General features: G+C 40.2%; 1 protein-coding gene across 2 annotated transcripts in view; it reads left to right on the top strand.

Moving 5' to 3' along the window:
* Adgra3 (adhesion G protein-coupled receptor A3) overlaps positions 1-23244 on the top strand; it is a 105268-nt gene extending 82024 nt beyond the window's left edge. For both annotated transcript variants that reach the window (XM_015481999.2, XM_048784274.1), the window contains 5 exons: positions 9046-9170; positions 10221-10344; positions 18098-18243; positions 21425-21520; positions 21659-23244. In XM_015481999.2, the coding sequence (XP_015337485.1) occupies positions 9046-9170; positions 10221-10344; positions 18098-18243; positions 21425-21520; positions 21659-22901 (1734 nt within the window). In that variant the 3' untranslated portion in view covers positions 22902-23244. The remainder of the gene's footprint in view (positions 1-9045; positions 9171-10220; positions 10345-18097; positions 18244-21424; positions 21521-21658) is intronic.
* Positions 23245-24439: the final 1195 nt, after the last annotated feature.

Raw genomic sequence — 24439 nt, 5'->3', positions numbered from 1 at the left:
CCAAAATGATTTCTCTGCTCAAGGGTAGGATGCACACAGTGAAAGAAGGGCTTCCTGCTTTGCCTCTCTAATGCCACTACACACAGTCATCATTAAACTCCTTTTGAATTCAGAATGGTGATACTTTGAGTTTTGCACCTACAAGCGACAGTATTGACATATAGTGTCTTTTCAGTTTTAATGCCAATCAATCTAATGTTGTTTGCTATTATTTACTGTAGTTAACAACTATTAATCTTTTTTGGTTAAAGTAACATATTAGTGTACAGGAGCAGGTATTTTTAATAATGAGATATTTGGATCTGATTCCTGAGCAGATAATTAGGAAATTAACCATGCTAGTTGTTATTTTATGCTGTAATTATTATATGATACTAACATCGTGGAATGTGTTGAAAGTTCAATGGAAGGAATTATTGACAAGTCTGAAAGACATTTCTCAGAAATGGCTTGAGGTTAGCCTAGGGGATGAGGGCTTCCACATATTTATCTAATTTCAACTGTGAATCTGGAATCTAGACAGTATTTTATCAGTACTCCATAATCTTGAAATGTGATGTTTTCTGAGTTTTTTGTTTTTTAAAAATAACAAAATATGATTTTCTACTAGAAATGATCTTAAAGCCAGCCTGGATTATATTAAAATTTGCTTAATACTTTTTCATTTTCTTTGCTTCTCAACTTCCTCTCCCTTGTCCAGCACACCAGCCAAGCATAAGTGAATAATAGATAGATTATCTTTTCAATCAGTGAGGAGTTTGTACAACTGTACTTGAGCGTGTACGTTCTTGTGCCCAGTTGGCAGTGGCTGGAGTCTGCATAGTTAGATGCAGCTGGATCTGCTTGAAGGGTTCTTCCTCTTGGGCTTAAAGTGAGTGTTGATAGTTCCTGATTCTTTTCACAAGTGCAAGATGTCTGATTGCACCAAGTCTGGCTTCTGTAAGTTCACATTTTATTATTTTATAGGCACCTTTTAAGTTAAAGCATGAAGCATCAGTTAAAGGGTGAGATAGTTTTTCAGTTTAAGTGCTTTCTAGTTTGGGTTTAGAGTATAAGATAATCTGAAACTCTGATTGTCTTAAATGTATATGTTAACCAGGAAGAACTGAGTAAAATAAATGAAACACAAAATTTAAAAAAAAATGGACATTTTCTAAGCTTCACTTTGCTACTGTACCCTGTGAAACTTTTATTTTTATTTAATCTAATACCAGTTTAAAGCATCTATTTTTGAACTTCCTAGCTGTTCTTCTCAATTATTTAAATTAATATAATCCTTTACTAGAAGGAATAAGCTATTCTTTTATCTTTCAGACTTTTAATCTTTTAAAATGTAAGACAATTATTTAAAGCTAAAATACAGTACTAAGATTTTTTCTATTTATTTTCAAATATCCTCTTCCTTTTCTTAGAGGTAACTGTGCCACCTAGAGGCAGAAAAGTGAAGTGCATCTGAAATTGTTGACAAAGTTATAATAAAGTTAGTGAGTGTATGGGAATTTTAGAGGTGCTAGTTAAATATGGAGGCAAAGTTAGTGAAATTATAACCTCTCTAAAGTAATTAAAGTTATTTGCAAAAATAATTATCTTAAAAAGTAGGAAATAATCTTTTTTTCTTCTAAACTTTTTAAATAATAAAATTCGGTATTTCTTGAATGCTATCTTAAATATATCATTTTATGTAGAAGTCTAAATCCCCATCTTGGGAGATAGTCCATATAACTTTTCCTGATCCGATTTGAGAGCAAGAAAATCAGATATAAGGAATATGTTTACTCATAAATCTAGAATAGACACAGATAGACAAGATAGCTCCTCTCAGTGAGAGCCAAAGGAAAAAGTTAAGTGGAAACTGGGGTTGTTTGACTGATGTGATCAGAAGTTACCTTTCTGAGCAAGAAGATTCACAGGCTCTGGGATCAGTCAGGAAAAGAAATGCCGAACAGAAAGTAGGGTAATGATTACAGTCAAGCTGTGTAGGATTTAACATCCTGACCAGTAATAGCAGTGAAGATACAGTAATCCCCGTGTCTTGGTTTACCTCTTGTTACTGTTCAACCAGATACAACAAACTAGAGAGTAGTCATTCATTTTCCTCTGTCTTGTGATGCTTTTAGTATGTTTATATGAAACATGCTGAACGAAAGCAAACTTCTGTTTCATTTACTCTATAATCAACCATGGATGCTAGTAATGTTTTTGTTTCAATTGTTTAGTGTGGGAGATTTAGCCTACAGTCTTACACATGCTAGGCAAGCCCAGTACCATGGAGTACCATGGAGCTCCCATTTTCTCCCAAAAGATGCATGCTATCTACATTATTCTTCAGTGAACATTTTGTAATAATAGTGATCTGCTGTATACACTTTTTTTCATGGAAATATATATATATATATTTATATAATATATATATATATATTTTTTTATATATAGTAGTGAATATTTTAACCCAAGGGTGCTTTACCACTGAACTACATCTCCAGTCTTTTTTGTTTTTTATTTTGAGATAGGGTCCACTAAGTTGCTCAGGGCATTGCTAAGTTGCTGAGGCTGACCTTGAATTTTCAATCCTCCTGCCTCAGCCTCTCAAGCCACTGAGATTACAGGCATGTACCACTGCGCCTGGCAGAACTATATATCATAAATTTATGACATATAGTTATCTAAAGGTTGATAATGGAGGTGGTAGTTCATCTTCATTAATCACTTAACATATCAGGTGACATCTTTGTATGCATTAATTTATTTGGTCCTCAAAACAACTTCTTCAAGAATGGCATTCACTGCAGTGAATCCTATGTAGTAATTACCACAGTTTACAAGTGTGTAAACTGAGGCACCAAGAGGTTAAGAAAAAATACTGAACAGAAATTAGGGTAACCAAATGGTCCTGTTAGTTTATACCCCTTAGCATGTCTGCAAAGCTAGTTTGTGTTAAAATAAGCATTTGAACTCCTTGTTCCAGAATCTGTGTTTCTAAACCCTTTGCTAACTGTCATTTCTCAAATCTCATGTCACTATAAAAAAGTTTCCTCATTCTTTTCTTTATCTCTGAATATTAATTTATCCCATAATTTTTAAACATTATTTTATAGTTTTTTTTTAGGTGGACACAATATCTTTATTTTTTATTTTTATTTTTATGTGGTGTTGAGGATCGAACCCAGCACCCCGCACATGCCAGGTGAGCACGCTACCACTTGACCTACATCCCTAGCCCAATTTGTCCCATAATTTACTTCAGATATTTCTCTATGTGTTTGCTTGTGTGATACCATTTTACATATTTAATAGGATTTCTGCAGGATAAATCTCTCCACAGTGAAATTAATCATTGAAGGGGCCAACTCTTTCTTCCTTTTGTTTTCCAAATTGAAGTAAAGCACACTGATCTTAAGCGTATGGATTAGTGACAGATTTACATGCAATGCACACATTTAGCTACCACCGGCATCAAGGTTTGTACCTCAGCACTCAGTAGCCCCTGTGTCTCTTTCCATTCAGTTCCTACCATCATCTCAAGAGGTGCCTACCCTCTGGTGTCTGGCTAAAACTTACAAGCAAATATATTCCATGTTCTTCTCTTTCATATAATTGGAGCTACAGCTTGTCCTCTGTTTGTCTTATTACAACAATGAGATTTATCTTTGTCTTTGCATGTAGTAGCAGTTTATTCTCTTCCATTGCTAGGTCGTAGTTCATTGAATGTACCAGTTTTTCCATTTTATCGCCAGTGAACATTTGGTTATCACATACATATCACATTCCCTGATTATTCACATACATGTCTTTTAGTGGACATGCATGCTCAGGAGTGGAATGGCTCTCCAGGTGTTCGGCTTTAGTAGCTAGTGCCACCTGATGGCAGCAGGACTGAGTGGTCCTGTTGGTTTATACCAGTGGCAGCAATGAATGTTGCAATTGCTCTACCTTTTCACAGATTCTTGGTATTGTCAGTCTTTAATTTCAGTGTTTTTTGGTGGTGGTGATGTCATTGTAACCCTGATTTGTATCTCTGATGACTGGAGAGGTTTCCTTATTGATAGTTGGGTGTTTCTTGGTGAAGCTTCTACAAAGGTTTGCTGACTTTTAATTGGAGTTTTGGAGGAATTCTTGATGTGGGTTCTGAGTGTAAAGTCTCCTCTGCTGGATTAAGCATTGCAGACATGCCCTCTCTCTCTTAACAGTCTTTTAATGAACAGTTTCTTAATTTTTCTGAAGTCTGATTTCTTAGTTTTGGGTTTGTTTTTTTGTTTGTTTGTTTGTTTTTTGTAGTAGTAGTAGTAGTAGTAGTTTTTTTAATGTCCCAATTAAGAAATCTTAGCCTGTCCCACAGTTATGAGGATCTCTCCTTTGTTTTCTTCAAGGAGTTCTGGGGTATTTAACCTTTCACATTTAGATCTATAGTTGGATTGCAACTGATTTTGTGTGTTGTATGAGGCAAGGAGGAAAACAATCTTAAAATTATTCTCTGTTCTTGAAAAGGAAATGAAAAAGAAGCATACAAGTCATGGTCTGTTTTGGGTTTTGGTTTTTTTTAATACTTCTGATTTTAGATCTACTTTTTATTTAATCGTGTTGTTCAGGTCTCGATATAGGTTGCTGTTTCTAACACACTGAGGTGCCTTGAGATGTTTTCTTTGGATTGCACCCTCTTGTTCGACCCTGGGAAATTTAATTCCTGATTTTAATTATTCTTGTTATTGGTATGATGATAATGAATTATTAAATACTTCCATAGTTTTATATTTAGCAATCCTTGGGCTTGAAGGACCTCTTGTAAGGACCTCTCGCTGCTCTGTCTGTCATGTACTCTCCTCCCCTTCATTTGGGGCCTTAGTAATTCTGGTCTTTGTGACTTCCCACACTCTAGGCCATTTTGATTTTCTCTGCATCGGTAAAGTTAACTTCTGTGTGCATTGTTAGTTTTTAACTTCCTGCCTATTTTCTCCTTTAATTTTGTGCCCTATAGAAGTGTGACCAAGATCACTGATTGTCACAGCCTGCCTTCATGTGAGCATTTGGGGCAGGGACTTTTGTCTCACTAATTGCCAGGTTGCCAATGCAAACTATAGTTTTACTTTTCTCCTAATATTCTCTTAGTGTCATTTTAAAATAGTGTATTTAGTAATTTTTTATGATTATTATGAGACCTATGTTTTTATTACTATAATTAAAAATAATTTGATTCAGATTTCTGCTTTATCTCTCCCTGTAGATCTCTAACTTGTTTGATATCACAATATCCTAATTTCCTCAGCTGTCTGAAGGAGTCTTATATTTTGTCCTATTGTTCAATCCAGCCAGGTTCTGTGTGTGTGTGTGTGTGTACACTTTTTCTTTTTTTCCCTTTCTCTTTAAGGCTGAAAAGCAAAGAATGGTTCTTAAATTTTTCTCCCCACCCTCCATCCTTTTTCTTTATTGGTGCATTACAGTTGTATATAATGATGGTGTTTGTTGTTTTGTATTCATACGTGCATACAGTATAACAGTATAATTTGACCAATGTCACTCTCCAGTACTTCCTTCCTCCCTCCCCTACTTCCACCCTTTGGTCCCTCTCCTTTAATGACCTTTTGATTTTTTTGGAGATCCCCACCTTTGTTGTCCATTTATCCTCTCTGGTTTCTGTATATGAGAGCAAACATACAACTCATAACCTTCTGAGTTTGACTTAATTTTGCTTAACATAATGGCCTGTAGTTCCATCCATTTTCCTACAAATGCCATATATATTTTTTTTAATTGTTGCTGAATAAACTCCATTGTGTATATATTTTCTTTATCCATTCATTCATTGATGGATACCTAAACTGGCTCCATAGTTTGGCTATTGTGATTTGTACTGCTAGAAACATGGATATGTATGCATTACAGTCTAAGATGACTTTAATTCTTCAGGATAAATACTGAGAAAGAGAGATAGCTGTGTCATCTGGTGGTTCTATACCTAGTCTTTTGAGGAACTTCCATACTGATTTCCGTAGTGCTTGTACTAATCTACAGCCCCGTGGACATTATAAAATGTGTTCTTTTTTTCTCCATATCCTCTCAAGCATTATTATTTGTATTCTTGATGACTGTCATTCTGATTGATGTGAGATGAAATCTTGGTATAGTTTTGATTTACATTTCCCTAATGGCTAATGATGTTGAACATTTTTTCATGTATTTGTTGGCTATTTGTATTTCTTACTTTTGAGAAGTATCTGTTAAGTTTTGGTGTTCTCATTGTGAATAGTTAATGAGTGTCTGTGTGATAGCTTCAGTTTGCCCCTTGGTGTGCAAAGCCTAAAATATCTGGCCCTTCATATTTTGTCTCCTTAGGTCTGTTTTGGCAGGTGCTCTCTTTGCATGTAGGCAGCTCAAAATGTGCCCATGGGAGCAGTGTCTTCTGTGACCCAGCACAGAGGTGCTTGCTTATGCCTTCCTTTAGTTTTTCCTTGGTATTTTAAGCATTTTTGCATTCTGTTTCAAGATCCAGTCTCTTTCTCTTTGTATGTCACATGCATTTAGCTTTTGAAATATACCAAACTTGAGTCTTTTAAACTTGAGTAGTATATACAGTGTATCTTGGGAATTAAATCAACACTGTCTCCTGTTTTATTTGCTAATATCTTCCTCCTTATGTTTTGTTACCCTCTACCAAAGACTGTGGAAGGCATCTTTACATGCCCTCCTTCTGCCCCCTCCCAGGCCCTGCAAGATGATTGGCGTGTCTGCATTTTGCATGTCTGCATTTTACAGTGAAGCAATGTCCCCAGATCCTATAGGTATCCAGTGGCAGTGTGTTGTTGAACATTTCCTCCAGAAATCTAAAGCAGGCAGAGCGTGAAAAGAGTCTGTAGACTAAATCCTAGATATTGCAAGTTTATCCTCAATTATTCTACAGTGGCATGGTAGTTTTTCAGAGAAATCGAGGGGAAACATGTCCACTCTTAATAGCATCTAACTGGTTTTTATTGTCCCAACTCTAAAAAAATCTTCCTACTCTTTATATTCTGACTGTTAACAGATTGTGAATGCCTTGAGGCCATGTGTGTGGACAGGTACTGTGGGTGCCTCACAGGGCAGGTGGTTTGGAATTGTTTGTGATAGGCTTTCTCTGGTGTTTTCCCTTTTGTGTGCTTAGTCCACACTGTCAGTCCTCTGAGACTGTTTTGCCTCTGCGCGTCACGGTGGCTGGCATGGTAGGTGCTCGATGAGTTGAGTGAATAAGTAGGTTGCAGCTGAGACTTTTTAGGGTGTAGGAACGCACACAGGTTTGAATTTCGTTTCCTGTGTTCTGGTTGTCCATTAACTGGGATTTCTGTCAGTTTTTTTGTCATTAACTCTTCATCTTTTGTTTCAGTGAGGGGTTTGTTAGGGTGTTCCGATAGGGTCTTTGTCCGTGTATAATTTTGTATCATCAGCTCCATTTCTTCCCTGGGGAATTCATCCATTCTTTCCCTACTCTGTTGGTGGCTTCTTCCCCTGTTCCCTTCCTATATTATGTCAAGTGCTTCTTCACTGCAGATACACCTTTAGGAACCTCTCCCCACATCCAGCCGTGATTGTTAGCTCTAGGAGTCAGTGCAGGAGAGTGGAGTGAAGGGGTTTGCGGAATCGTAGCTTTCACTTCTGTAACCTAGTTTTCCCACTGGGCAGTAATCAGATTTTTATCACCGTGACCAAAATACCTGACAGGAACAACTTAGAGGAGGAAATCAGGCTGGTTTGGCTCACAGTTTCAGAGCTTTGGAGCTGTGGGTCCATGGTTGGCTGGCTCCATTGATCTGACCCTGAGGTAAGGCGGTACATCATGGTGGAAGGGCGTGGTGGAGGAAAACCGCTCAGCATTTGGTAGCTGGGAAGCAGGGAGAGGCAGGAAGGGACCAGGGGCAGATATGGTCCAGGGTACATCCACAATGACCTGCTTCCTCCCACCCCACACCACCTGCCTACACTTACCCCTGAATAGTCCATTTGAATTATTAATCTATCAAATGGATTAATCCACTGATGAGAGTATAACCCTCCTGATTCAGTCAATTCCTAAAAGCCCCACCTCTGAATCTTGTCAGCTTGGGGGCTGGGCTTTCAACACATGAGGTTTTTTCAGGGACATTCCAGACCCAAACCATAGCACACAGCCAGAGGGGGGGATATCTTCCCAGTAAGGAAGGCAGCAATTAAGGCATCTTGTCATTTTCATTTTAGCAAGTCAGTGTCAGCGTTGGGTTTGGGGATAGAACTGGCAGTCATCTTCCTTTGGATCGAATACTCTTGACACTTACCTTCTTTGGGCCTCAGTTTTCCAAGGTATAAAATGGAACTAACCATAAACCTACCCCATAAGGTTACTCTGTAGAGCGATGGACATAGTCAGCGTCTGGATTATGGTAAATACTGTGTAAGTGACTCACTGTTACCTTTTTTGGGGGGAACTCTTACAGGGCTCTTCTCTGCTCCTATAACTGTACTTACATCTCCATCATACACTGTCTGGATCTGATTGTCTGTCTGTCTCCCCTGTGGCTTTGAGCTCTGAAGGGGCAGGAACCACGTCTTTCCGTCTTGTCTGTAGTCCCTTTCACCACGTCGAGTCTCTTCGTATTGTGGATCATGAGGTTGACTTGACTTCCAGTAGTTACAGGGATCAATTTGGGCTTTGCTGACTGTGAAGGCTGATCTTTGTTGTGCTTCCTCAGCTTGTGAATCTGCAGATGGGCTGAGTGGGCATTAAAGAGAGTGAAGTCTGATTGCCCTTCTGGGTCACCTGCATGTGGGCTGCACTTCTCTATCCATTACCCTCATGGCGGAGCAGAGTTCACACTGAAGAGGTAGACGACCTGGGTCAGACAGGTGTATGCCACAGTAGTTCGCAGTGGAACTGGGGAAAGCAGACACATGTGTGAAGATGGTAGCAGGAGACATCAGGCCTTGCATACCACAGAGATGCACGGGCCAAAGTGTATGTTGAACTTTCTCAGTCCCTCAGGAAAGTCCCCATGGTTAAATGTCCATGAAAGAGCCACTCGCATGATTCTCTGCTTTTCCCCTCAGGACTTGACAGGATCCGAGCTGTACACCCAGGCAGCCAGTCTCTTGCATCCTGTGGTTTACACCACTGCCATCATCCTCCTCTTGTGTCTCTTGGCCGTCATGGTCAGCTACGTGCACCATCATAGGTAAGAGATGCTCTTACCTATTTTGATCCGTGGACTTTGCTTTGGAGGACTTGTTTCTGCTTAATTTGAACACCATGTGGTCCTTCCCAAGTCCCGGTGCTTACTGTAGAATTCATGGGGGCTTTTTTCATTTCATGCCATTGAAGACATGAAGAGTGAGTCATGGAATGGTAAGTTCACCTTCATAGCATCCAGTCAGTTTGCTGTGCTTGTGTCTAGAAAAGGACATGGGGGTATGTGTTGGAGCCTGGGGTGGGTGCGGTTACCTGTACAGGTACCTGTACATGTATCTTTAGGTGGTGGACTCTGTCACCACTTGTATTTGATGCTTTTTGCCTGTTGTGATTTTTTTTTTAATAGGTGGCATTTTTAGGAAAGTTTGTGGCATTTAAACATGGGATACAGTTTTTGTTAATTGGAGAGAAAGCTACAGAAACTTCTATTTTATGGTTGAAATAATGAACTAAAAGGATTTGTGAAGCTAAAAATTCACTTTACAAAAGGTTTTGCTGGAACATATTTTCCTATTTAAGCTGGACATATATGGCATTTCTTGACATTTAGTTAAGAAACAAAAGGAGATTTTGATGTGGGGAAAAGAAAGAAAGACTCCGACATTTCATTATGAAAGGCCAGGAAGAAATGCAGTGGGCCATGCATTTATCCTAGTTGGTCAGGAAGAAGACCCACTGGCACACTGCAGAAATCTCTAGGGAGCCAACCAGGTAATCCAGTCAGCTTAAGACACCATAAATAGCGAATGCTCATGTTTCTTATTGGGCAGAATCGCTTAGCTTTTAATGGGTGCAATGTTTGCATAAATGGATTTGTTTTTTAATGCATAAAGTTAAGTGTTAAACTATAGAGTTAAATGATTTCTTAGATCCTCTGTGTGTATGTGTATGAGAGTATGTTTCATTTATTAAATGCTTAAACATAATACATGTTAAGTTTGAGCTTTACAATTGGAATTAACTTACGGATGAACATTATGCTGTCCTACTTGACCGTGTCAGGCTGAATGTTAATATTTTACCTTTTTTGAAACAGTTTGATCAGGATCAGCCTCAAGAGCTGGCACATGCTCGTGAACTTGTGCTTTCATATTTTTCTGACCTGTGTGGTCTTCGTGGGAGGAATAACCCAAACCAGAAATGCCAGCGTCTGCCAAGCAGTAAGTCAGAGTGAAACACTGAGACAGAAAAAATGCTGTTCTTAGAAAATAATTTCATGTTTCATTAAGTGAGAAGAAACACGTTTCTTTGAAGCCTTTTCTTTAACTAATTAGAGATAAACCTAATGCCTGTCCCTCAGACAGTTCACCAGGACATGTCAGGTTTTGAATCACTTCACAACCAAGTACCTGACTGCACTGCTTGTCTCCTTACCCTTGGGGATTGAGTGTTGCTTGTCAAGCCTGTGACAACACCTAACCGTTAATTTAAATATTCACAAAGTCCTGACTTTGATGGAAAGAAAAGTGATATTTTCTGACATTAGGATTTTTAAAATTATTTCATCCATTAATGAAAACAGTAGGAATTTGGTACAAGTAAGAAACATTAAGTTTGGTAAATATAAAGAATTGAATATTTGATTTTTGTTTTCAAGTAATTTGTTACATATGCAGCCTTATATATAACAGTATTCTTACAGTGTGAATATATCAGATCGAAACTCCTCAATGTAAGAAGAGGAAATAAGTGAAATTTTATTTTCATATTTAAGTATGGTCTTCCACATACATGATAGCAAGAAGTATAACATGATGATTTTTGAGTTCATACTGCCTATATCTATATCTCAGTTCTACCAATTACTGGCTGTGTTTTTATGACCAATTTATTTAACTTTTTTCTTTTCAAATGGGCAAACCATGCAAGACTTATCCTCTTAATACTTACGTGTACACTACTGTTAATTATAAGCACAGTATTGTACATGGATCTCTACAACTTTTTATTTTGTATGGCCGTGTGTCAACTTTATACTCATTGGATGCAGCCTTACTTTCTTGTCCCTAGTAGCTTGCCGTTAGGATCTCATGTAAGTGGAATTAGGCAACATGTATCCATCTGTGACTGGCTTGTTTCATTTAAAATAATGTTTTCAAGGTTTATCTGCATTGTAGAATATGATAAAATTTCACTTTTTATTGTCTTTGTGTATTCATTGTGAGTAGATAGTTTCGTCTTCTTGGCTATTGTAAATAATACTGCAGTAAACAGATGGAGTCTAGATACCTCTTTAAGGACCTGATTTCAGTATTTTATCCGTAGGTGTGTCAGTTTTCTCACCTGTAAATTGAGAATGTTGTTGGATGATGTAATTCTTTATATTAAAAAAATTTACACATAAATTAGAATAGGAAAGTTTCAGATACAAAAGTTTGTAGTTTGTATATAAAAATGCAACTATGAAAAATGCACATAAATGAGTTCCTATTTATATAATATCAATGACTATGATGCACATAAAAATAATAAAAGATGTTTAAGATTTACAAATAAAATTAAAATACGTATTAAAGAAGACCTACTCAGATGGAAGGAAATATTAGATCCAAGAATGTGAAGACTCAACACCAGAATGGTTGTAGATCCTCCTAAATTAATCTATAGATAAGAAGAGAATTTTTCATGAAACTTGGCGACTCTTCAGTTTTTGTGCAAATAAATGGACAGAGAAGAAACTGAGACACAATACTGTCTCACTAGTCATCAGGGCTTGTGAGGCTATGGTGATTAGGATGAGTGACATTAGCTGTAGAAGTGGATAAACTCACCAGCACAGTAAAATAGCAACCTAGTATATGATGGAGGTGAGTAAGTAGAGCTGGGGACAGTCCATCTACAAGGAAAAGGATTAAAGGGTCTGTATTTTATACCGTATTTTAAAAGTTGCTCTGCACTTCTTCCCTGGTAGCACTGTTGCGAGTACAGTTTGGAATCACTATAGTGAAAGTGTGTGTGTGTGTGTGTGTATGTGTGTAGCCAGCCCTTTCTGTGCTGCAGTTTATTGGACAGGTCAACTTGCTGGGGGCCACAGGCCCAGTGGGGAACATCAGTGTTGCTGGATGTCAACCAGTGATAAATTAAACCACCACCAACAAAAAAGTCAACTCTGAGTTGATTGAAAACTTAAAAATCTAAACCAAAATGTTAAAATTCTTATTATAAAATGCCACAGACCCTCAGATAAGGAAGGGTTTCTTAATTATGACTATAAAAGGCATTTACTAGAAGATGGGTGAATTTTATAAAGATAGCTTTTGTTTAGTAAAAGAACTTAAAGTGAAAAGACAGATTGCGCATAAGAAGAGGCTATTACAATACATAGAACTGACAGAGCATTAGAATAAAAATATACAAGAATCATTGCTGGACATGGTAGTGTGTGTCTGTAACCCCAGAGACTCAGGAGGCTGAGGCAGGAGGATCACAGGTTTATAGCCACCCTGAGCAACTTAGTGAGACCCTGTCTCAAAAAAAAAAAAAAAAAAGACTAGAGATGGGGCTTAGTGGTTAAGTGCCCCCTGGGTTCATTCCCTGATACCCCTGTCCCGTACCACAAAAGAATTATTTTCCATGAGAAGACCAAAATGCACAGCAGAAGCAGCAGCAGGAGAATGGACAGGCATTTCTTAGACTAGTACACACAGGAGCCTGCATGTACAGAGATGTTCCACATCTTTGGAGTTTGTGAAGATGCAAATGAAAACAGTTACTATCTTATGCCTTTTCTGATGGCAAAAATGAAGCCAAAAGCTTTAAGTGTCAGGTTTGTCTACAGGATCTTGTATACACTGTTTGTGGGAATGTTAGTGATGTGCTCTGGGATGCTTTACCTTCTAAAGCAGAAAACTCACATACCCTGGATCCCAGCAATATCAACTCCTGGGCCCAGAGAGTTACCTTGTTTGTGTGCAATATGAATGTGCACATGGGTATGAATATTCATAGCAGCACTATATACAATAGCAGCAACCTGGAAGCAACCCAGATTTCCCCCCACAGAGGAAATGAATAAATAAATTCCACAAGAATCAAAAAATAAATTATACAAGAATCAAAATGAATGAGTTATAATGATGCAGAACAATGCCCACAAGTCTTAGGTGCAAAAAAGCAAGTCAGAAAAGTTACATTTACTCAGTAATCTTTTTATACAAAAACACAAACACTTAAACAGTGTATTTTTAACAAAAGTAGGTTGGCACAACAAAACTATATTTAAAAATGAGCAAGAGCATAGGATTTAGGACGATGGTTATCCTGAATGGAGGGGTCCTGTGGCTAGCATCAGAGGTTATCCTCAACCTCCTAATGTTTGTCTTGCTGGTGGTAGATTATTGGGTGCCTATTATATTATTAATAGTAACTAAGTTAAAAAAAAAAAACTGAGTCAAGGCAGGTCAAGCTCTTGTTTGGCTCAGTCATTAGAAGTGTCACGAACCTAAGGCTTCTGATTAATCCAAAATTGTACACCAGAGATCTGATTTAATAAATATGTAAGAATTGTTATGAGGATTAAGTGATTCAAGGATTAAATGATTCATCTTAATAGAAGCGGGGCACAGCCAGTGTTCACTGAATGTTCACTGGTACTTAGTAGTATTAATGCTGGTTCTTCCAGCTCTGCAATGCATTTCTCTCTTTCACACCATTACTCTATGCTTGAAAGCAAACTTCTGTTTTCAGCCTAAGAGAAGTCAGAATAATGGGTCTTGGATCACTTAATACCTGGGCAAAAGACATACCTCCAGTGTTCTCAGTATCCCCCTTCTTTACATCTTGTTTCTCAACCACCTTGAAGGTCTCAGTTTACTGTTACTATTTCAGAGCTATCATCCCTCACCTCCCCTGTTAGGGTGCTTACTAAAATCCCCATGGCTCCTACAAAACTTTATAACTTCCTCTACCATTCCTGCTCTCCAAGCCCTTTCTGGACTCTGAGCTCTATCAAGGCAAGAACTGTACCAGTTTAATTCACCCATATTTATCCAGGGATCTGCACAGGACCTGACCCATAGTAGGTGATCAGCAAATATTTGTTGGTGAACCAAAAGAAGCCCGTGTTTGAGATTATGGAAAGCATTCAAACCCGAAGCCATTGTGTGCACAGGTTGTGTTCGGAGTACTCGGCACACATTGGTATTAATGGTCTCAATTTTATCTACAAGTATTCATTGATTTCCTGAAACAGACACATTAATTTATTTCATTAAGGAATGAATACAAAGAGGCCATTGTAGAGATGTGCTGAGAGCCACGGCCGAGTCTGTATGGTCCCTGGCAAAATGGCCGTGGCTCTCAGCAGAGATGATTGCCTTTCGTCATGCTGAATGGTGTTTTATACCACTTCTAAAGTGAAAGGGATAGGAATTGCATGGATGTCTTAAGGCCTTTAGAACAAATGCCCATCCATTAAAGATTCACAGAAGAAAGGGAAGGCAAGTCTCTAGCTGCTTCCACTTGTCATTTTCTGTGTCTACAGTGTCCTCCCCCCCTTTTTTTTTTTTGTGAAAGACATAACATCATTCTTGCATTTCTGACTCAGGTGTAACTTGATTCACTTTGTAATCCTCAACTCTGTTTATAGCAAGCCAAGAGGAGGGGAGGAGTGCAGAATGGACAGATGTCAGGCACTAGGTGCAGATCCTGGTCTGAACAGCGCATACTTACTGTTCTTACTGCAGTCGCTCAACCCAGTTGGGGCTTCATGTGTCTTCTGTAAAATGGCAAGTGGGACTGGCTACACTACATGCTCAGCAAGGTTCTTCCACCTGTGAAACTGACCCCTGGCGTGTATGTGTTTTTAGATGCAGTTTTGTGTACATACTTGGTGTGTGTAGTTTTGTCTTCATTTTGTCCCTTTTAGCCCCCATGTATTTATACACAGGTGTTGGGCTCTGAAACAGTATCTCCCCCACAGAGATTGGTTGAGGCTCTTAAAGGTGCCACCAGCCAGACACTTCCTATTCAGGTTGGTTCCCAGTCATTCCCAGGAGCTGTCTAAGGCTTTTAACTCTCTTTTGCAAAAGGAGCTGCTGAGTGAAAGAGTACAGGGGCCACTGACTCAGGGTGGGAAGGAGCTGTGCTCCAGTTGATGCTGTGCTGTGCCACCAAACAGTTGTTTGATCATCCATTTTCTGGCCCATGGTTTTCTTAACTATGCAGGAAAAGGATTCGGCTGGGTCCTTTTTAATTTACCATGTTGCTTTACCAGTTCAGCCATTCAGTCTATTAGATATGGTGCCAGCTGCCCTTCTCAGGTGTCCCTCCTGTCTAGGTTTATAGAGAATTGCTGCAGTGGTACTAGAGGTGAAAAACCTAATCAGGAAGTACACTGTCAACTTGCCAATGACTGTGGGTATGTTAACTTTCGTATTAACCCCAGGAGGTACTTTTTCTTCATATAGCCCCTAAATATATAGGCAGAGTCTGACCCCAAACCATGACAAAGGCATGATTCAAATGCTGGTCTGTTTGACTCTGAATACCCTTCACCCCCATCTATGTGCTTTCCTAAGGGCAGAGGTATTGGAATCAACAGATTTGTTTGAATAGCCCTGCTCCTGGCCAAGCCGCCAGGTAGATGTCACTTCTCTTAGCTCCAGTCGCTGTGTCTGTAGCTCAAGGTTAATGATCCAAACAGTGATGCTAGGAGGATCAAGTAAGAGCACACACAGATACACAATTCTGGACATAAAATAGTCATTCACTACTGAAAACGTATTAATAGTTGTATACTTTTCCTAAAGGTCATGCAGTAGTATAGTTGCTATGCATGTTACACTGTCTTAGGTTACTGACAATTTAAAAACTCTCCAGTATGTGTGAGCTTATAGTTAGGTAACACACATATGAAGAGGAACATTTTAGGGTAATTATTTTTTCCTATTGTTTTACCTTTGAAAGTCATTGTTCTAAGATCAGGTGGCTTTCTTAAATATCAATCGTTTGCATTTAATTAGTAGTTTACATGCCCTGTGGAATACATCACTTATTTCCTATTTACAGATTTCTACATGGATCTCTGATTTATTTAGAAAATGTGACACTGAGATGGTATTTCATGGATAGTCCAAGGGTTGGGTGGAAAAGGCATTAGGAGGTACCACATTTCAACAGGAAGCCCCATCTGCCAGATCTTCATTCCTCCACTTTTAGGTTTTTGTGGAATATTTAGTGATTTGCTTACCTGACTGTTAACAGATGGATTTAACTGGAGGGTCTCAGTATTTTTAAGGGCAAACACTTCTCTGGGAATGTAGAAATGCCAAATAGAAGACTTCAGAACCTGAAGATTAAGTTTTTCCCCTTAGAAAACACTTCATCTTGTAATGTCTATGTAGAAAATATTTTAAACTTACGTAATTTAAAGTTCTCATTTTTTTTGACCCATGTGTCAGAAAACTCCAGCAATAGTAGAATCTACCATTTTGAATTAAAATTGGTGATTTGTCTCAAATTTATGGGTTTCTGTGCTTCAGGGTCATTTACACTATTTTTACTTACAGTGTGTGGTGTGAGTGACTTCAGATATCTCCAAGGGTTATTTTTTGCTCTTTGTTCCACTTCTGTCTAAAAATTTTACTTAGCATCGTACAGTCAGCACAACTAACAGGAGCCAAGGAGCTCCTTTAGGAGAAGAAAACTGTAGGTTTTTTCTGGTTTGGCCAAGCTGGACCCACCCTCCTGATAATTCAGAGTCTTCGCAATGTCCACCCTGTTTTTTCCCTCTCCAAAATAAGACCTAGACGTTCACGTCCCCGGGTTTTAGCCATGCATTGGTTCTGGTTAAGCTCTGGACTGTGCTGCTCATCTTTTGTTATTGACCTGGGTCTGATGATGTCAATCGATTGGATTTTCTTGAGATTGGAGAGCTTTTCGTTTTAGAATTAGAAATTTTTTCTTGGAAATTTTCATTGCTAGAATTTTACCTGTGATAATGTGTAAGAAAAAATGATCCAAAAGATAGCAAATCTTAGGAAAGGAAACTGGATTGTGTCCTTGGTGTTTCAGTGACACATGGCACTTACTTTTCTTAAAAAACACTTTCAAAGTCTCATCTCCTCTTGTATCTTCATCTAGAATTTCATCCTCAGCCAATGTTGCTTTACATAGATGTCCTGTGACAAGGATGCCCCTGTCATCAATCAGGGAGGAGACTTGATTGGCACCATCATTACATACCTGCAGCTGTCTTTTATTTTTTGAACAAACCTAGTATATCCCAGGTATTATGGCCATTCAATCTCTACAAAACCCTAGAGCCGTCTATTGATAATGTTCCCACCATCACATTGAGGGAACTTAACTTCAAAGAGTTCACATTATTTCCTGGACACCACACTCATAATAAACAGTGCAGGTATTTTTTACTGACCCTGGACTTATCATGTGCTGAAAGCCTCATTTCTCCCCACAGCACTTTCATAGAATTCTTAGCTCTCAGGTGAGAAAGATGGTGACTTTGCTTAGGTCACATAGCAGGTAAGAGGTGGACACAGTTTTAAACCCAAGCAGAATTTTGTTCTCAGGTTGGCCCTCTAACCTGCCAGTGTGTTGTGATGTGCCCATATGTGGACACTGTGAATCAGAATTCAGGTCCCTTAGCTCTATAGCTTTCTCTGTGCTCTGTGTTAAAATGGACATTAGAAAATGAACTCTGTAACGCTGCATCTATGGAAAACACGCCTTTGGTTTCTTGTTGTCCAGCAGCAAGTTCTGTAGGATCTTAAGGGTCACGCATGGCAATGTGTGTGGGTCTCCCAATCTAACAGTTGCTGTGTGTATTAGAGGACTGTAACTGCTAGGGTTGCATTGTTTTTTTTAGCCTGCAAAGGAGTTGGTCATTAGAATGTGCCTTCGTACTTCTTTCTAATCAGCCTGTGAAAATACATTCTTCAATCTCCCTTGCAGGTCGGGATAGTTCTCCACTACTCCACCCTTGCCACAGTCCTGTGGGTGGGAGTGACCGCTCGAAATATCTACAAACAAGTCACCAAGAAAGCTAAGAGGTGCCAGGATCCTGATGAGCCGCCCCCTCCACCAAGACCGATGCTCAGGTATCTGATACCTTGGTTTGCTTTATTATGTTAAGTGTGAGTTTGGTTTGCTTTAGTTGAAACATAGTCATAAATTATAACAAAAAACAACAAGTGGATTTGGGGAAGGAAACCAATGGCTGTGTCGGCCTCGTGCCTGCTGTGGAGGGTGGCTCTGCACCCTTCTGAGAAAGCCCTCAGCATTTGTACCCTCACTGGGCTTCCCGCGCTCCTGTCTAGTGGGGCTTGGAGGTGGATTCTGCCTCGCAGAGCTGTGGTGACAAATGAAAGAGTTATGTGCAGAGCATTTAATGTGGAACTGGCCCTACCATAGGCTCCCATCTAATGTGAACTTTTTATTTCCTTAAGGTCATGTGTCATAGATTTTAATCTCCTCAAGAGAAAATCAATTTTATTGTTCTCTCCAAAAGATAGATCTGGAATTATGTCCTTCCCTCCCATTGGGATTTAAGAAATTGTGCGTGGATTAGTTATCATGCCGGATGGGTGACAATCTGCCCGTGGTTAAGGCTTATTGAATGCCTGGTGTGGACCTGGCACTGGGCTAGGGAGAGAGCAGCCCTCCCTGTCCTGGATGAGTTTCAGTCACCAAGGAGAACTGGCTGTGGGCTGGGCAAGGACTGTAGTACAGATAAGGTCTTTGAAAGTACAGAGAAAGGAGCTCTTAATTAGGGGGATGGTGGGCTTCAGGAAATGCTGGCCATTGCCACAACCTTGCTCTGTGCTTAGGACAGAGGCTGGAGGTGCGCTCCAGATACAGGATAAAGATGAAAAAACTGACATGGAGTTTGGCTGGAGTTCAGGGTGTGCAGTGCAGAGGAAGAAGAATTCAGGGTGGAAGCTGGCCCTGGGGCTTTTGGAGCCTATATTAAAATGTGGGCATCCACTGAAGAGTTTCAACCAAGGGAGTGGCCTCATATGGTATCGTTTTAGGATGGCTGGGCACATAAATTGGAATGCCCCCCAAATGCCTGTACTGAAATCACTGTGGTTTTCCCTGTGAGGACCAAAGTCACAGCAGTGTCACAGAATAGAGAAGTCACATATTTGAGAGATGGGGGGGGGGGTGCAGTTTCTCTAGGATTGGTGACCAAAGAGTATGTGGGACGAGAAAGTTTACAGTGGCTGCAGATGGTTCTCTCCAGTTCCCTAGGTTTCTCAACTGACGCACTTGCAACAACCCAGGAAATTGCTGCAGGAAAAGTAGAAATGGTGGGGTGCCGGGAAGCCCAGGGGAGGTGTGCTCCCTGGGGAGGTGGGCAGGCCCAGGGGAGGTGGGCTCTCAGTACTTTCTTGTGAAAATTGTACATTTTTGGAAACCCAGTGCTCAGCAGTGAGGCCTTATCTGGTTGTGGCAGGAGACAGTTTCATGTGTGCCATCATTGATGCCATGATAATGCAAAAGCTTCCCAGGGAGAAGGTAGTTATGAGAGTGATCCCTGAATCACACCCATGTTGAATAGATGGGCCATGGAGAAAATCACTGGAGACAGGAGACACCTGAAAATGGAGGTGTTTCTGAGGGAGGGTGGCTCAGGGAGCCTCAGGGGTGGCAGGGGTGCGAGGCTACTGTAGTGTCACACCCACACTGTGGATGAGATCACACCCCTTTGCCACTTCTGTTAAGGAATTGACAAATGGTGTTTGTCTAAGAGGCCTGAGAATCCTGTCTGCCAGCAGCTGTTCATTCTTGTCGTGATCTGAGAAATGCAAAGGGTTAAGGAAGAGCAGCCCAGCTCTAGACCCTCTGCAGCCCCCAAGTGACCTACAAATGCTCACTTTGCTTTAGAAGCTGCCCACATACTTGCAAGGACCCCACCCCCAGGTCCTTGGATGTAACCTGAGCACTGCTGCTGCATGGAGTCTGGGGCAGGGGCTGCCTGCATGTTTGTCCTGGTCCTGAGGGCAGCTGCTACATCGTGGTGGGGTAACAGCAGCCCCACCACAAGGTCAAGAAGGCAGGTGCAGGTCTCTGTTTCCAAGAGTTTGAAACTGAATGGGGGAGAGAGAAAGGAAGTGGAAGTCCAAGGAAGTTTAGGTGTAAGCTAAAAATCAGAGGCACTGGAGGAGGAGATTTTAAAGCTGCACAATAAGACTTCACTCAGGAAGTTCCAAGGGAAAAGACACAGAGATGATGGTAGAAGCCAAGATAAATTTTGGAAAAGTTACCTTCTTTTGAGATAAGAAGCAGAAGGGAGCTAGCATGGGGGGCAAGAAGAGGAGGGTCTCATGTCAGCTTCTCCTTAATCTGTGACACGGAAGGGGTGGTTGTAGTTTTATAGGGTGGCTAGCAACCTCTTCAGCAATACTAATACCATATTTAAGGATTTTTGTTTCTGTATATGATGAAGAAACCATTTATGGAAAAATGCATCAGAAATATTTGCCTTTATCTAGTCCATTCAATATTTGGGGAAGGGTAGGGGGCTGTTTCTCAAGAAAAGGCAAATGAAGAATTAAGATTCTGACCGTACCCAGGGTACCCCGCCAGGATAGAAAGTTCTAAAGCTCAGAGATGTTCTGGCCTTAAAAGTTTTCCTTTGTTGGACTAGTCACAACTATTGCATCCATTCTTGCTGCACCAGTGTGTCCTTAGCTTTCCCAGCTACTCCATAGGAGGGGGGGGGTAGGGGTCTCTGCACGCTGTGAAGCCACTAGGATCTGATACCCAACCTCAGCTGACCAGGGGATGTGACACACAGTAGTTGGAGGTCCTGGAGTGGGCAGGTGTTCGTTGAAGGCAGTAGCAATACATCATCACATTTTTTAAATTTAAACTGTGGTGCAGCGAGATCTTAAAATGAGCTTTGCAACAGACTGATTTTTAATTCACCAGCTGAATCTAAAAGACACCACTTCCCCCTCAAAACAAAATGTAAGGCAAAAGCCTGCCTGAGGTGTTCCTTTGCCTGACCACAGGGTGGCAGGAGCTGACCAGCTTTCCTCACTCAGAAACTTCCTCGACCTCATTGATGCTTTTAAAAAAGAAATTCCAAACCAAAGCAAAACAAAAACGTTATCACTTTAAAAAAAAAAAAATTGAGCATCCAAAAGTTAACTCTCAATGCCTTTTTCGAATAAGGATAACAATCTTTAAGGAATGACTTCTGAATCCTCAGATACTGTAATAAATATGCCTTAAAAAATGGAATAAGGAACATTTGTCCCTTCCTCCTTGCAGGTTCTACCTGATCGGTGGTGGGATTCCCATCATAGTTTGTGGCATAACAGCAGCAGCCAACATCAGGAATTACGGCAGTCGGCCAAGTGCACCCTAGTGAGTATTTTGCATTCTCTGTGTACCTGACCACTTGCTCCTGTCTTGGTGTCTTCTAGGCGCCACAGTTCATTGCACCACAGTTTACTGGTGCCGAAGTATGTAGCCTCTGAGCTGATTCTCCCTGTTCTCTTCTAGTTGCTGGATGGCGTGGGAACCCTCCTTGGGAGCCTTCTACGGACCTGCCAGCTTCATCACTTTTGTAAACTGTATGTACTTTCTAAGCATATTTATTCAGTTGAAAAGACACCCTGAGCGCAAATATGAGCTTAAGGAGCCCCCAGAGGAGCAGCAGAGATTGGCAGCCAATGAAAATGGGGAAATAAACCATCAGGATTCAATGTCTTTGTCTCTGATTTCTACGTCAGCCTTGGAAAACGAGCACACTTTTCATTCTCAGCTTTTGGGGGCGAGCCTTACTTTGCTCTTGTATGTCGCTCTGTGGATGTTCGGGGCCCTGGCGGTCTCTTTGTATTATCCTCTGGACTTGGTTTTTAGCTTCTTCTTTGGAGCCACATGTTTAAGCTTAAGTGCCTTCATCATGGTTCACCACTGTGTGAATCGGGAGGATGTCAGACTTGCGTGGATCATGACGTGCTGCCCAGGACGGAGCTCGTATTCAGTGCAAGTCAATGTCCAGCCCCCCAACTCCAGTGGGACAAACGGAGAGGCACCCAAGTGCACCAATAGCAGCGCAGAGTCCTCATGCACAAACAAAAGCGCGTCAAGCTTCAAGAATTCCTCCCAGGGCTGCAAGTTAACAAACTTGCAGGCTGCTGCGGCACAGTGCCATGCCAATTCTTTACCTTTGAACTCTACACCTCAGCTTGATAATAGTCTCACAGAACATTCAATGGACAATGATATTAAAATGCACGTGGCGCCTCTAGACGTGCAGTTTCGGACAAATGTGCACTCCAGCCGCCATCACAAAAACCGGAGTAAAGGACACCGGGCAAGCCGACTCACGGTCCTGAGAGAGTATGCCTATGATGTCCCAACCAGTGTGGAGGGAAGCGTGCAGAACGGCTTGCCTAAGAGTCGGCAGGGCAACAATGAAGGACATTCGAGAAGTCGGAGAGCTTATTTAGCCTACAGAGAGAGGCAGTACAACCCACCCCAACAAGACAGTAGTGATGCTTGTAGCACACTTCCCAAAAGTAGCCGGAATTTTGAAAAGCCTGTTTCCACTAGCAGTAAAAAAGATGCATTAAGGAAGTCAACTGTAGTTGAACTTGAAAGTCAGCAGAAGTCTTATGGCCTCAACTTGGCCATTCAGAATGGACCAGTTAAAAGCAGCGGGCAGGAAGGCCCCCTGCTAGGTACCGATGGCACTGGCAATGTCAGGACTGGATTATGGAAACACGAAACTACTGTGTAGCTTTGCTGGGCTTTCCTAGGCAGAAACCAATATAAACTGTGATATTCACATTCCTTTAAGCTATGAACATTTGAAATAAACTGTTTACAGCCACCTTAGGGATTCGAAACAATTTTGAATAAACTTCTAAGTTTTGAATTTTACTTACGTTGTATCCCCAAATTCTTGCCTTTTTTTTTTTTTTAGGAATTAAAAAAAAAAACCTTTAAAGCATTGTTTTATTTTATCAAAAAGTCCCAGCAGAACATTTTGGGATTCGGAAATGTAATTTCTTTGAATCTGTAATACCTACTTATCACATTTCAGGCTTGTATTTAATAAAATAAATAGGTGTTTGTCATTATGTCATTCTTTTATTTTAATATTTTTCTATGTAAAATGATTTAGCTCTGTTTTAAGGAAGTTTATATTGTGGGATACTTTAATGAGAATCATACATAAATCAGTTATCAAATATATTGGTTAACTATACAGATTATGGCATTTAAATCAAAGTGATTTTTGAATTGATAGACTTTATAGTTTTAAATGCTGCAGGTTTAAAAAAACTAACAATGATTTTTATAAATGGAAAAATGTGTGAAAAACTTTCTATGTCCTAAAATTTTTCACTGTCACTTTGCTTCTACTAATATTTTCAACACTTCTGTGACTTTTCAATTGTTTATATTTGGGTTTAGTCTTCCTTCCTTCCTTCCTTCCTTCCTTCCTTCCTTCCTTCCCTCCCTCCCTCCCTCCCTCCCTCCCTTTTGTGGTGAGGGGGGATGGGGCTTTGTGCATGCAAGGCAAGCACTCTACCAACTGAGCTATATCCCAAGCCCTGGGTTTAGCTTTCTTATTCATTATTTTTGGTGTGTGTGTGTGTGGCGGGGGGTTGGGGGGCATACGCTGTGTTAGTCTTAAATTTAAATGAAGAGCTACCAGGTAAGGTTTGAATTCAGTCCTTCTGATTTCTTTAATATTGGCCCTTTTGTTGGCTTTTGTTTTATACTTCAAGTTCCTTAGGTTCATGCTAACATACTGACCTTTAAGTTGCATTCTGATGGCAAAACAGCTCTCATCCAAAAGTTATCATTAGTTGTCATAGAGGCACTGCAGTTCTTACCCGTTCCTGTCCTGAATCTCACTGGGGTTCCCTCTCAGATGCTGAAAAATTGCACAGCTTAGATCTATTTTCAGAAGTCTAAAGGTTTGAATCAAGGCAGATTCAAAGTACATATTCAAAAAATTCTAAAAGAAGCAGACAGCTCAAAAAATCTCAAATTCTAGAAATTAGGTGCTCACTTACAGAGAGCCATTCTTGGAAGCACTGCGGGACCACCCATTGTCGGGGAGGTGTTCACTCTTCATTAGCATACTGCATTAGAAATGGGTTATTTTTCTTTGCAGTAATGCAACTGGTACTTCCAAGTCTTTTTTTAGATGTTCATATTTTAGAGAAATTCTTTTGGGTATGGGAAACAAGGCAACCAAGGAATGTATTTGCTATTGTATATTTAATTGCTATTTGTATATTTAATATCCTTCCTGGCCCAGGG

The sequence above is a fragment of the Marmota marmota genome, unplaced genomic scaffold, assembly GCF_001458135.2.
Source record: "Marmota marmota marmota unplaced genomic scaffold, marMar, whole genome shotgun sequence".
NCBI classification, from domain to species: domain Eukaryota; kingdom Metazoa; phylum Chordata; class Mammalia; order Rodentia; family Sciuridae; genus Marmota; species Marmota marmota.
The sequence above is the reverse complement of the archived record's forward strand: the minus strand, read 5'-3'. Positions and strand labels throughout refer to the sequence as shown.